Source organism: Rhipicephalus microplus, chromosome 4 (genome assembly GCF_043290135.1).
Source record: "Rhipicephalus microplus isolate Deutch F79 chromosome 4, USDA_Rmic, whole genome shotgun sequence".
Taxonomy (NCBI): domain Eukaryota; kingdom Metazoa; phylum Arthropoda; class Arachnida; order Ixodida; family Ixodidae; genus Rhipicephalus; species Rhipicephalus microplus.
Genome location: NC_134703.1, coordinates 125,529,384 through 125,544,156, shown reverse-complemented (window position 1 = coordinate 125,544,156; position 14,773 = coordinate 125,529,384). Strand labels below are relative to the sequence as shown.

General features: G+C 42.7%; 1 protein-coding gene across 1 annotated transcript in view; it reads left to right on the top strand.

Moving 5' to 3' along the window:
• Tbcd (tubulin folding cofactor D) overlaps nucleotides 1–12,696 on the top strand; it is an 87,309-nt gene extending 74,613 nt beyond the window's left edge. Inside the window, exons 15-16 of the mRNA XM_037423409.2 lie at nucleotides 8,168–8,406; nucleotides 12,295–12,696. Coding sequence (XP_037279306.2) covers nucleotides 8,168–8,406; nucleotides 12,295–12,601 — 546 coding nt within the window. The 3' untranslated portion in view covers nucleotides 12,602–12,696. The remainder of the gene's footprint in view (nucleotides 1–8,167; nucleotides 8,407–12,294) is intronic.
• The last annotated feature ends 2,077 nt before the right edge of the window (nucleotides 12,697–14,773 follow it).

Below are 14,773 nucleotides of genomic sequence, written 5' to 3'. Positions count from 1 at the left end.
GGTCGATGAATATAGTGGGCGGCGTGGTCTCTGATGACGACTTGCTTGTACTGTCCGAAAGTAAATTATTAGAAGGCTGGCAAGACCAGAATGTAGTCAAGGTCCAAAGAATAATTATACGACGAGACAAAAAAGAAACACTTACGAAACACGGTACCAGTGACTTACCTGATTCAATTGAAGCTGGCTATTGCAAGCTCCGTATCAGGCCCTATGTGCCAAACCCTCGCAGATGTTTCAAGTGCCAGCGCTTTGGACATGGGTCACAAAGTTGCAGAGGGCGCAATACTTGCGCAAAATGTGCATTTAATGAGCACGCATCAGATACGTGTAATTCAAACACATCATGTTGTGCAAACTGTGAAGGAGACCATGCTGCCTACTCGAGATTGTGCCCAATCTGGAAGAAAGAAAAACAAATCCTTGAGATTAAAGTGAAGTTCAATCTGTCCTTTCAAGAAGCACATAAACGGTTCTCCATCCATCAGTCCAGTTCCTCCTTCGCCGATGTGACACGCCGGGGCGCCGCGCCCCATCTTTCCGTGCCCGCAAAAGTCACAGAGAGTGATACTGCGGGCGAGCCGCAAGCGCCCTCGGCTGGAGCAGTCAGTACTGCTCCGCCACCTAACAAACAGGGCCAGCAGACTTCCCAGTCTGCCGGACCTCGAACCACTGCAAGTGCAGTTAGGTCTGAAAGTTCTGTGAATGTGCCTGCCGAGCAGGCACCATCCACCACCTCACAAGGGGCGATGGGTACAAGTACGACTCCTCCGGCGCCCGAGACGCCGTAAGAGAGGCGCAGCTCTTTGGAGCGCGCCAAAAAAAAAAAAAAAAACTCAAATTACAGGGCACCCAAAAAGCCCTGTAACCTAAGGCAACACTTTTGCACACACAGCACCACACAAGACTAATTTGACTCAAATACTACAGTGGAACGTCAGAGGACGGCTGAGAAACCTTGACGATATCCAGGAGCTCTTACACGAACATACACCAAAAGTGCTGTGTGTGCAAGAGACACACTTCAAACCAAAACACACTATAGACGAAATTCCAGAACCTTATATTCTCCTTGGAGATTTCAATGTGCATAGCAATCTATGGGGTGACTCTCGCTGCGATGCTCGAGGTCGCCTGATTGAACGGTTCCTTTTTACTTCTGGCGCGTGCCTTCTAAATCGGAAAGAGCCCACATACTACTGCCTCGCCAGCTATACCTACTCGTCAGTAGACCTCAGTATTGTCTCACCATCCCTCCTTCCTTTACTGACATGGAACGTCATCAATAATCTTTACGGAAGTGACCACTTTCCAGTAATTCTAGGCACATCCATATCAAATGAATATCGCCCACAGGTCCGCAGATGGATCACTGACAAAGCTGATTGGAAATTGTTCTCGCAGATTACTCACTTAAGTTGGACTGACCTATCCAGTTTAAACATAGATGCAGCTGTACAATACTTTTCAGCTTTCCTGATCGACGCTGTGATGAAATGCATCCTGCAAACTTCTGGACTGCCTGGCAAGTGACGTGTCCCATGATGGAACTCTGAATGTCGCAATGCATGCAAACAACGAAACAAAGCGTGGAGGTTGCTACGGGACTCGCCGACAGCAGAGAATCTTGAAAGCTTTAAGAAAATTAAGTCCCAAGGAAGGAGAGTGCGCCGGTAGGCTAGGAAAAAAAGTTGGCATAAGTTTTTATCAGGCATCACTTCATATACACAAGAAACAAAAGTCTGGAACATGGTTCGCAAGGTAGCAGGACGACATGCATCTTTGCATCTTCACTACCTTTCGTAGACACACAAGGGGACACCTTGGAAGACCTGGCGAACTTCCTCGGTGCCCACTTCGAAGAGGGGTCCAGCTTGTCGCATTATACTGCAGCTTTTTAACGACACAAAAGAAAATCGAAAAAGAGAAACTACAGCAAAAATCTTCTAAACATGAGTCGTATAACAACCCTTTCTGTTTGGCCGAGTTACAAGCATCGCTATATGTCTGCAATAAATCAGCTCCAGGTTCGGACCGTATAGTATACAAAATATTACAACTGCCTCCTCAAACGCAAAGAACCCTGCTTTCCCTGTATAACACTATTTGGTTTTCCGGTGAAGTCCCTTCTGCCTGGAAAGAAGCCATTATTATTCCGATTTTAAAGCAAAGCAAGGATCCATCTTCTGTAAGTAGTTACAGGCCAATCGCACTTACAAGTTGCATGTGTAAACTTTTTGAAAAAGTGATAAATTGCCGACTTGTACATTACTGTGTACTTTCTGTGTTCCTCGATATCGAAAAAGCCTACGGTACGACATGGAGATTCAAAATATTAATGAGACCTGTCCAATCTTGGTGTTCGTGGCAGGATGTTTATTATTATCGAAAGCTACTTGTCCAATCGTACATTCCGTGTCAGAGTGGGCAGTGTTCTTTCCCGAACATTTGTCCAAGAAACAGGAGTACCGCAAGGTGGTGTACTTATTTGTACTCTCTTTATTGTCAAAATGAATTCTTTGCGTCTTTCTATCCCACAAAATATGTCTTACTGTACATATGTTAATGACGTCCAGCTTGGATTTAAGTCTTGTCACCTGGCAATTTGTGAGCGGCAGGTTCAGCTTGGCTTGAATGAACAAGGTCTCCAAATGGGCTGAGGAAAAGGGATTCCGATTAAACTCCCAAAAAAGCGCGTGTGTCTTGTTCTCTAGAAAGAGAGGCACTCACCCCGGCCCAGACATTCAATTGCATGGTCAACATCTGTCTGTTAATGGCGAATACAAATTCTTAGGCCTAATTCTGGACACCAAGCTAACCTTCGTACCGCACATTAGGTATCTAAAAAACAAGTGCATCAGAACCATGAATGTTCTAAAGGTGCTGTCGCGCACTACTTGGGGGAGTGACAAGAAGTGTCTCATGAGCTTGTACAGGAGCCTCATACACACTCGCTTGGATTATGGAGCAATAATCTATCAGTCTGCGACACCCACCGCCCTAAAGATGCTTGACCCTATTCACCACCTAGGCATTCACCTCTCTACGGGTGCTTTTCGCACTAGCCCCGTTGAAAGCCTGTACGTGGAATCAAACGAATGGTCACTCTACCTACAGAGATGTTTCATGTCTTTTCTTTACTATCTCAAAGTGAAGGCAGACAAGGACCGCCCTTCACATTTCACAATTGATGACACGTCTACTTCTGTTCTGTTTGAAAACCGTCTATCTTTGAGACAACCGTATTCACTGCACGTGAGGGGCCTTTCTGAGGAAACCGGTGTGTTGCTCGAATATCGTCTGATGGCTCCCGCAGCATGCCCGCCACCATGGCGGTGGCAATTGATAGGTTGTGATGTGACTTTTTGAGATTACGAAGCATGCACCCATTGCACATATCTGCACATACTTCCTGGAACTACAACCAACGTAAACATGCTCTGAGTTCTTTACAGATGCCTCAAAGTCCAACACTTCTGTTTCATACGCAGCCATTAGCCTATCCTTCTCAGATACTGGCATCCTGCATCTTGATGCAAGCATTTTAACAGGAGAAGCTTACGCAATACTTGCAGCTGTTAAACACATTGCACATATAAAACTACAAAAAGCGGTAATTTGCACTGATTCTCTGAGTGTGGTGAAAGCCTTGAAAACACTTAAAAAACGCAAAAATCCAGTTCTTTAGTTCCTTTATTCACTCTTATGCACAGTCTACTCATCCAAACAGCATGTTGTAGTCTGATGGGTGCCGGGGCACCGTGAAATACAGGGAAACGTTTTGGCAGATCAGCTGGCCGCATCCGCCAGCAACGATGCCGCTAATGAATCAATACCAATCCCTGCACTTTACTTGAAGCCTTTCCTGAAACGAAAGCTCAGAGGTTATGTGGGATAGACACACAAGTAATAAACTACATGTTATTAAGCCAGAACTTGGTCATTGGCCGCCACTATCAAAATCGCGACACACAGAAATAACACTTACAAGGCTAAGAACAGGGCATACATACTCTACATTCATATATTCTGTCTGCCGGTGATCCACCATTGTGTGCGAGATGTGGAGAACCACTTACGGTTCTCCACATCCTCGTCCAGTGTAGTGAGTTGGATGCTCTAAGAAAAAAGCACTTTTTATTTCCCTACCGACAGCAGCTCCCAATACACCCTGGGATGTTTAGCGGTAGCGAACCGATTTTTTAAATTCACTCATTGTTTACGTTTTTAAATGATGTACATAGTTTTCACTGCATATTTCAAGGTGATCTGTAGCAGGACCTGTGGTGACTACATCTCCGCCATAGTCTTATTATCATGACCTTTCGACATTCACTCTCACTGAACATATTTCACGCCACTGTCATGATTTTAATACCTACCTTTTTACCCGCGCTAGCACGAGGAATTTTAAGGCCCCTTTACAGCCACGCATCATATCATTGTTCATATCTCTAGTCTATCGAAATGGCACTCTTTGGCCATCCATTGGCCCTTGTGCCATTAAAAAACCACTCATCAGGAGAGAGAATGTGACTGCAGCCTGCGACAAATCTTTATAACTCCACTCGTACTATACAAAAAAATTTTTTCGCCAATGAATTCATGAGGCAATGAGCTCTTTTAGTGAATCCACTCTATGGTTACTTGAAGAAGTGCTTCAAGGCCCCTTTAATGGTATAAAAGCTTAAATGACAAGGTTGCCAGCGTAATACTCAAAACCTTTGGATTTAGGTTTTTTAACTATTCAAAAGTAATATCTAATATTAGTGTACATAAAAATGAAACTCTATGCCGAGCAATGACAACCTTGAAAAGAAAAGCTCGCGTTACAATAAAATAAATACGGAACCTAAATTACTCCCATGTTGTCCAGTAAATTATCCTTTTGTTCTGAAAGTGTTGTTCTGGTTTACCTAAAAAGGCCCTGCAACACTTTTAAGTAATTGTATAATGGCATATTAAGAGAGGTAATAGACTGCAGCAATGTTTTTTAGTATCTATCAAGCACAAGCGAAGTTGCAGGGATTTGCCGCACACATTACTATCTTTCAACTCCCCTTTCATACCAGCGAGCACCCTGAACGCTACACATGAAATATCACAGCAAGCGTACAAGGAGATGCGTTCCTTCGTCAGCGCGTCATGACTTTGAGAACTGTTTTTTTTTTATTTTTATTTAAATTAGCGCTTTACTTTCAGTGTGATCATGGGCGCTAGCGGCACCCTGCAGCGTTCACGGTAACTTTGCAGCTGACGACGCTCAAATCATCCATGGCCTTAGGGTATGTGGCGTTGTAATTGGGGTATATCCCTTCATTTGTAGAAAGAAGAAAGAGCGATTTGTAGCTGACTTTGAAAAGTAATTGTAAATGACAGGCTGCATGCTGCGCTATATTTGATTTTTGCTTTGTGTACTCTTAGGTACCTCGACTACTGAAAGGCAACGTTTTTTGACCTTGCTGAAGAAGTGTTGCAAGGCCCTTCATTATGGTGCCTATACCAATGGGCAATAAAAAAAACAGAAATGTAATTGAAGAATCTTCGCTTCATGAGCGCTTTCTTCTGTAGAGTACAGTAGACTCTCAATAAATGGAACCTGAAGTGATCGGGAAACTATGTTTCATCGAACAGGAGTTTCGTTTACTGAGAGGTGAACATAAGTGCAGAATACAAGCCTGAAACCAAGCACTGCAGAGGCAATAGTTTCGTTTAAGCAGTAGCTCCGTTTAACAGATTTCCGTTTACTGAGAGTCTACTGAAGTTGGGCCTTTGTTAGGTTTATAGAAGTGATTTGGGTGCACGTTAAAGATCATCAGGCGGTCGAATTTTCCGGAGTCCTCCACTACATCTCTCATAATCATATGGTGGTTTTGGATTGTTAAGCCCCACATATCGGTCAGTCAATCAATCAATCAATCAGGTTTATGATACACCTTTAGCCCAATTTCCTCATTTGCTATGTTTGCTGCAGACTGGAATAAGGCTTTTTAAATATGTTTTGAAAGAGCACCTACTAATAAAGCTAAGGGGATACAGTGAAATCTTGGTAGAACAAACCCCACATTAAGAACTTTTCAGATTGAGGAACATTTAAAAATCCCGTGCCTACTGCTAATAGTTTCAATGTAAAATTATTTCACTACTACAAACTTCGGAATACCGAACTTTTCAGAATAACGAGCGTTAATTTAGTTCCGCATTATAGTATTAAGAACGCCTCTGAAATCTGTCGCGACCACCGGAGCAGTATGCAGACAGACGACAAAGTGAACGGACGCCTTGCTTCTCAGAAGATGCGCGACGGTGCGGAGGGGAGGAACGAAACGGTGACTTTCTTTCTTTTTGTTGAAGTGCTGACGCTGCAGGTTTACAAGCACAGAGGCGAGGGGCGAGGGCAATATGGGAGGGCGAAGTCAGCGAGACAGTGTGGGAGTTGCCAAGGAAGAAGCATGGGCGCAGAAAACCTGAGACAGTGAGGGAATGGAAAATGAAACGCGAGGAATTTTTTTTTTTCAGCGTTTGTTTTTTCTTCGGAAGAGGCGATCACAGCCGCAACGCTTCGGGTTTTTTTTTCTTTGTCACTTCTACATGTGCTTTAGGAGGTCTTGTTTGTCAGTCGTGTTCATCTCTTTTCGGTGATTACCTATCGCATCCACAAAGCAAGTTGGTATTCGTGCTGTGGTGCTACTACAAATGAGTTCATCTCTGCTTGCGATGAAGAAGCGGAAGCAGTTTTCGCTAAGCGAGAAAGTGGATATTCTTTGGCAACTGGAAGGCAAAAAGCAAGCTGGTATGACAAAAAAACCGAATGGCACCCAGGAATGTGGATGAACTGGAGGCCTTCGCACTGCAGTTTGTGCTGCATGCGTAAAAAAAAAATAATAATAAAAAAGTCACAGAATTTTTAAAAATAAACATGCATTTTTTGGTGTTCACTTGTGCATTTGTTTTTTCTCATGAAAAACAAGTTCAAGGACCCACTGTTGTAGAGGTGAGTAGTTTTGGTCGGTTAAAAATAAGTATTTATGGTTAATTTTTGGGCTTTCACTACAATGACCTTTCAAAATAACAAACAAATTAACAAACAAAAGTTCGTTATACCAAGATTTCACTGTATTCCTCATTTACTCTTTATTTTAATTGTGTATCATTTTAGGGGCCTGGATTGCGGCTCATCAGTGAATCTTGTGTGGTATGGTCACACTTGCAGTAAGGAAACAAGGGAAATTGGGGATAGAAGAAAGGCAGGGATGTTAATCAGTCTGACACTACCAGTATGCTTTCCTGCACAAGGGAAAGGGATGGGAGAAATAAAAGATGAGTATAGAAAGAGAAAAAGGGAGGCGGAGAACACAATGCACACACATGTCACAGAGCACAGCAGCAGTCTTGCGGGGTATATGGCACCATTACGAGTCTGCAGCCGCTTGTGGAAGTCTATTGTCCTTGGAAATCTTAGCAATGCCTTGGTTGCTTGAATTTTCGAAGACTGTTCGGGGTGACATTGGAGCATAATTTCTAGTGGCATTGGCCTGTTGTCAAGCTGAGCGATTGAAAGAGATCATCTCTGCACAGCATGTCGAGGACAGCTGCTCGCGGTAAAGCGTTCAGTACAGACCATAGCACGGCTAGCGATGTTCATAAGCAGTTTAAAATAAGCAAGAAAGGTTTACAATAACAGAAATTATCATGAAGTGATGGATATAATTAATCAAAAATTGGCAAAAACTTCTTGAAATCTTCAACTGACTACCAAGCCGCACAAGAGGGGGCACGACCGTTTTGCCGAGCAAGCAAATGCCTCACCCCCGTACGCTTCGTTGGCGCTACAACGCTTCACCTGATGGAGGAAACAACCTGACCAAACTCGCTACAGACGACACATATATCCAAACTGCCATGGCATGCTCCCGGGAAGTTGATGAAGCATGGCAAAAAGTAGCAGCGCACACGTTCTACACTGAGTTTACGAGTCTCCCTGACAAAGATTATACTCGTGCCAAGAAAACCCTGCCTGCTTACCTCAAACATCAACCTCATGGATGGTTTTGTTAGGGGAGCAGTTGGAACTCTACAAACTGGAATTGCTTGATGCTGGTGCTGCATGCTTCCTCTGGTTTAAAGTATCGCTGCATCGCATTTTTTTTTCTTTTCTTCTCTTCAGTTCGTTTCTGGCAAAGAGATTCTGCTGTCATTTCTTGGCACGGTCAGACAGGATCGCACACTTGAAGAATCGGTGTACGGATTCCTCGTTGGACTGCTGAGTGACAAAGCGTTCATGAATAGGGCACAGGCAAAGTATCTCAGAGCCATGGACCACCTCGCCGTTTCTGGTGCCTTCACTGGAGCTCCGCCTGAATTTGCTGAGGCGTTTCAGCGGGAGGCCTGGATTAAAACATGCAGGTAATTTTTTGCATCTTCGAACAGTGTCCCTGAACACTTGCAGGAGATGCATCCGAGGTCTTTCTTCTGAGGGGCTCACTGAGATTTTTTCGATGCTCATGGTCCCCAATAAATAAAAAAAAATGTCGTTGAAATAGAGCGGTAACTGCCACTGGCTGAAAATCATGGCAGTGGTGGGCAGTATATAGAGATCCCGAGATGACTGCTGGTATTCCTTAGGAACAACTCTCTACTTGATTTTGAGGTTTATCAGTGGCACTTTTGTATAATACATGCCCTAAACTCTTTTCAACTTAGGATCAGAAAAATTTGTGTGTGTTCTGTAGAAGCTGGATCAATGGTACTGTAGAAGACTGAAGATAACCAGGGAACTACATTTACGGAGATAAATGTGTGAAGGTGTTGTACTGTGTGCGTACACCATTTCAACTCTGTAATGCCTGTATCATATTGCATACATTGAGTATAATACTTCAACAAAGCTACTAAAAGCTACTATAGGTGTCACAATGAGCAGCTATTTAAGATTTGACATGTTATGAAGAAGGTAGAGTGACTTACATTTTATGCAATAGTAATTGATTATTTCTAAATAACACTAAATAAGTTGTGCCTCAAACTAAATTTCATTCATACTTTTCTTAAAATGAACTCTAAAAGAAGAGTTGGCATTTTCTCGCATTATTTCTGAAGGCATAACTGTTCGTGGGCGTTACAGGGTTGATACCATATTAACAAACTTGAAGCAGTAGAAGGTGAATGCAGCTCGATGCTTTTCAGAAAGCAGAGGTTATTACAGTGATCCTTGGCACAGAATTCCCAAACTTTATTTTGTGAATAATACACTCTCTGTGCACTAAAGAATGCATAATTTATTGCTTGCTTTAGTCAAACATGACGCCAAACCGTTTGCGGCACAGTGTGGCGTCTCCAAGTTCAGTGGTGCAATACAATTTTCTGGCGCTATATGTTATCGCAGTACGCAGTTGGTATGCACTAACCGGTAGGCTCAATAAAATCGAGAGCTAGGCTAGTTGATGACTGATCATTTTACGGTTAGGTTGAGACTCGGTAGTGTAGTGGTCGCAACGTTTTAACCGCTAGTATGCTTAAAGTGGGAACAGTGGAACTTAGATTATACGTCCCCTGATATAGCCACGACCCGCATTTTACCACGAATCGGTTATGTCCTGGCAAAATCCCCATAGGAATAATGTATTAAAAACCTTGGTTATGATGCACTTTTTTACTCCGACCCCGCATCTTACGATGTCATTCAGATTTCGTCTAAAAGAAAGAAAACGCCTTTACTCGGATCAAGCGTAGACCAAATATTCATGAGTGCAAAATAGAAACTTGCATTCTCCTAGGTTGGTGATTAGAAAAGTAGAGAGCGAGATAGTTGTGTTCTTAGAATGCAAAATTTATTCTCCTGGAAGTTTATGCGCTTCTACACACACCGTAATCACGTGTGTACGTATCTGGGGTCGTTACCTAGTCAATCCCTATTCACACAAAGTAGCTCTGGCCTGCCGAAAAGCTGATATTTTCACGTTTTTGGTCTATGGAAACATTTTCTGGTTGACCTACATTGCCGCACTCGCAGTCACAGGCTTGCAGATGCATAAGGGTGCGAGGCAGCTGTTTTCATTGTGAAAGATAATTTTCACTTGACGTCGACGTTTGTACTAACAGTGGGACATCACTAGTTGCACTTCAGAAGGCCACAAATTACAACATACATAGCTCAGCCGCACACGAAGGCATTCAACGCACACTTGTGGTCGGTCGCCATTATGTGATAGCGATGACAGTGTGTGTCCAACTCTTTCTGATGGGAGGCTATTGGCAACGGGGTTTTGTTTTCGTTTTCACCGGCAGGCAATTTTTGGACTCTATTTATCGGTAGAAAGATGTGTGTTGTGTTCAATTATTTTTAAATTTGAAAATAGAGATTCGCTTGCATCTCTTTCGACCAAGTTTTGTCGTCATTAGCTGTCGCTGGCAAGAATAATTTAATATACCTTTGTAGGAGACGCACAAGGTCGTGCTGTGGGCTTATTCAGGCAGTCTACACTTATTTTTTGGGGCAAGGCTCAGTGTGATTGCTATATTCTTTGTTTTTCGATTATACGATACCCGGATCATACGATGGTTTTGCGTGGTCCCCTGAAAGTCGTATAATTGGGGTTGCATTGTACTAACAAGGTTTGACTGTACTAGATCGTATATATTAATGGTATAGTAAATGTTCCACTAACAAATCAAATGGTAATGTATGCGAATGACACAAATGCATTCTTTTCCGGTACTCACCTTCAAGAACTAGAAATTAAAGCAAATTCTTGGTTGAACGAACTTCACCAATGGCTACAAATAAATCAGCTTTACTTAAATGCTAAGAAAACTAAATTCACTATCTTTTTGTTCTAAGAATAAAGAAGTAAGCCATGTTGTGAAGCTTTTTTACAACGAATTGCAACTAGAGGATGTGACAAGCCATTCTTTTTTAGGTATTACATTTCAGAAAAACCTAAGCTGGATGGAGCACATAAATAAATTTTGAGCTAAGGTTGCATGATCAGCCGGCCTATTACAACGAATTCCATGCTATGTGCCGCTTAAGCTCGTCAGACAACTGTACTTTTCTCTTGTACATTCTCATCTTAGCTATGGCTTATTAGTATGGGGGAACGAAAACAAAACAGACATTGAAAAACTGGCAGTACTACAACGTCGAGCTGTTCGTTTGCTAAACTTTTCAAATGAATACATAGGGCCTTCCAAATTAATGGTGCATTACAGTATTCTTAATATTAGAAACTCTTACAGAGCAAAGATCTGCATTCGAATATTTAAAGAAGTCTCAACAAACTTTGAGGCTTTTTCAAACTGGTACCTCAGTCGAAAAACAGGATACAGTTTATGCCGCACATCAATGGTAACTAAGAAACCTAGGACGAACTATAGCATGCAAACCATCGAGTATGAAACTATGTGTTTATGCAATATGTATCCTACTGTTGTTGAAGTAGCCAGAAATTGTAAAATGATTCAAGAATTTAAACACTTAATAATTGACATGTTACTTGAGTTGGATGCACATGTGTTGTGCAATTTTTAATGTAACTTTCACTACACAAATAATATTAATATTCAATGATAGCATCGTAATGTTATTAATGGTTATTGTTATTAGTATAGCTGATTACCATATAATTGATGTTTTATTGTTTTGATTGCATTAATGCTTATGTTATTACTGTCATTACATCATTACTTTATGTTCATTACTGTCACTACATTATTACTATAGTTGGTGACTATGAGCTTGCTATAATATGATTGTGTACTTCTTGGTTCAGAATTTTTAAAGTTGACTTGTTTTCAAATCCGTTGTTTCTGCGGCCCCAGTGTGGTAGGGCCTGCTCAGGAAGTTTGGATCCTCCTTTTGCCTTACCCTGCGGGCGTACCATGTATGCGTGTTGTGCCAAAAAAAGTATAGATATTGTTTTTTGCAATCCAAACATTTCTTGCATGCTATTGGAAATAAATAAAAAGATATCTAGAAGCTTTTACTTGCCACTGTATTCAAGCTGGGCTCTTATAATTGAGGAATTTTTTTGTTGTTAGTTAAAAAGTCTTAATGTTCCTTTTTTAATGTTTGTGAATATTTATTTCAAATAAATTCTATTGGAAATGTGGGATTGTATTGGAAATGGTTGTTTTACTATTCGAAACCTTATTCGAATGCAGTGCGTATTTAATCTGGTGTCATTGCTATTCGATTTGTACACGATTGGTTTATAGAATTCATCATTTGCACACCCCTAATAATGATGTTCCCAAGTGCCATAATTGTGTAACACAAATTCTTTCTCACTTCAGGTTAAAGTCGTTTCTTACACTGGAGGCCTTGTCAAGCTTCCTTGCCACCTGGCTCCAGTTTGAAGGAGAAGCGAGGAAAAAAGTTCTCACCAAGCTCTTTAAGTTTCTGCAGCATCCATGGAGCAAAGTGCGCAAGGCAACTGCACTCCGTCTCTGTGAATCTCTCATGCTGTACTCGGTTTTAGAAGATGAAGAAAAGCTCGAGGAGGCTTGCAGGCTTCTCACCGAGGTTGACTGGAATGGCAGCGAGGTTGACACCTCCGTAGAAAGGCTGAGGGCGCTATTTGGCATAGAAAACAAGAGCTAGTAAAGAACTGCGCTCATTGCTTAGCTTCTCGCGTGTTCTGTAAAGCTTGTGAAGTTTTTATTACTTATTTAATAAATAATACCAAAATCTTGTAACCCTCTTGATGCAAAATATCTGTCATACGTTTTGAACGTGGTAAGGTCACGGCTCTCTGGACTGAGCGGTAACTGGTGTTATGCAGAAGATAAATCTAGCTTTGAGAAACGCTGTGCCCCAGCCCAGCTGTGCAAGAGTTCCTCAGTTTGTGGCAAAGGAAAACAGTTCACTACCACAGTTTTGTTTGACTCCCGTAAGTCAACACAACATGTGAAGGGAGCCGTCTTTTTTTCTGGCAACGACAATAGGGGAGACCCACTCTGAAGAGTCGACACGCGCAATGATGCCCCAAGCTTCTAATTTCGATTTCTCAACTTCTGCCGGGATTTTCTCGCGAATTAAGAGTGGTAGTCGTTGCAACTTGCTGGCCTTGTGACTGAAACCTCTCACAGTTTCCAGCTATATTGCACAGGGTCTCAAAATGGAACGTTATTTTAGAGCTAGCACTGGAGTTCCTTGCATCATTAGAAGATAAGCAAGTGGTGACCCTTTAATCTTCATATCCAGAGCTGCGATGCTATCTAATTCAAGAATGATTGTTCCCCAGGCAAAACGTATAGTAGAATGGAAGTGCATCGACCATGAAATGAGGCAGTAACAATGAAACATTCTTGTATAGGAATAGCTGCTTCGGAATAATTGAGAAGCTGGACGGACGTAGACTTCAGTGGATACGCTTTAGAAAAATGGCTTTAGTAGAGTTCTTCAGGCAGAATTTAAACTGATAATCCTGTATCAATCAAAAATAGTACAGAAATTACTTCAATTTCCAATGCTGCACAATTCCCTTTTTTGCGGCTCCAGATCTGGCAGACACTTAAGCGGTCATCCTGATCAGCTCTTTCGTTACCTTCTGCTACATTCTGAACACTCTTTTCAAAATTCCGCAGTGACTTGCACGCCTTTTCAAAATGGCCTATATTTTTTCACATTTTTGACTCTTATGTGCCTTTGCCTTGCACTGAGAGCTATTTGCAAGGTGTGCCGTAGAGCCACAACGATAACATGCTTGTTCTTTCTGAGATATGCACCTTTGAACATGCCTGTTATAGCAAGTACACGTGCTAAAATGTCATTCTGTGTGATTTAAGTATATTTCACACGATCAACTTGAGTCATTTTCTGCAAGTTCTCTTCATTACAGTAAAAGTTCGTTAATTCGAATTCCACGAGAACGCTGAGCAATTTCGAATTAAACAAAATTCGAAATAATGAAAGTAAGCAAAAATGGGTGGATTTCGGGGGTGGGGGCACGAAAAATATTTATTGGCCAAAAAAGTCGGTGATGACCATCTGCTTCTTTTCTCTGAATGCCACAGCTGCGGCTCCCTGTCCCAGCGCGGGGACGCGGCGCAGGGAATCCTCTTCACCCTCTTCAAAGCTGAAGAAGAGACGCACCACATTAAGTGCCTCCATTACCGCAGAAGCTGACGGGCGCACAGGCGCTTCGTCATTTTCGTCTTCCTCACCCTTCTGGCTCTTCAGCCTCAGGCTGCGCACCGGCTACTTGAGCGATAATGTCCTCATTAGTCAGGGCACCACACACCGATGCACCGGTGTCAACTTCAACATAATCGGCAAAACGTACACCCCGAAGAGTGTCGCGCAACGCCACTGGCATGAGCTCCTAAGCCCCATCGACGTCGACGTCACAACTATCCTGCGCACTTCCAGCTGCAAATCCACTGTGGCAGAAACAGTTTGCGATTGTGGTCGCGGTCACCTGTTCCCATGCGCGCACCAACATGTGCATGGCAGTGAGCAGCTTAATGCCGAAGTCCTTCCTGTCGTCCGCGCACAAAATCATTCGTGAACGAACAACGTGCTCGAGGAACAAAGTGACGCTGCCGGGAGCGGCCTAGGACTGCTAGGACTACTCCACCGACTCCTCAGCGTCCCGTGGGTCCCGCGTACAAGTGGCGCCAGGCGCTGAGATAGCGGGAGAGCTACGAAAAAAAAAAAAATTGCTCCCTTGATTTTGGATGCCATACTTTGCTCGCTCTTTGCTCGGAGGCCACTTGAAGCTCGAAAAAACTGGTCGTGCCACCTATCGTTCGACCGTAAAAGCTTCCACCA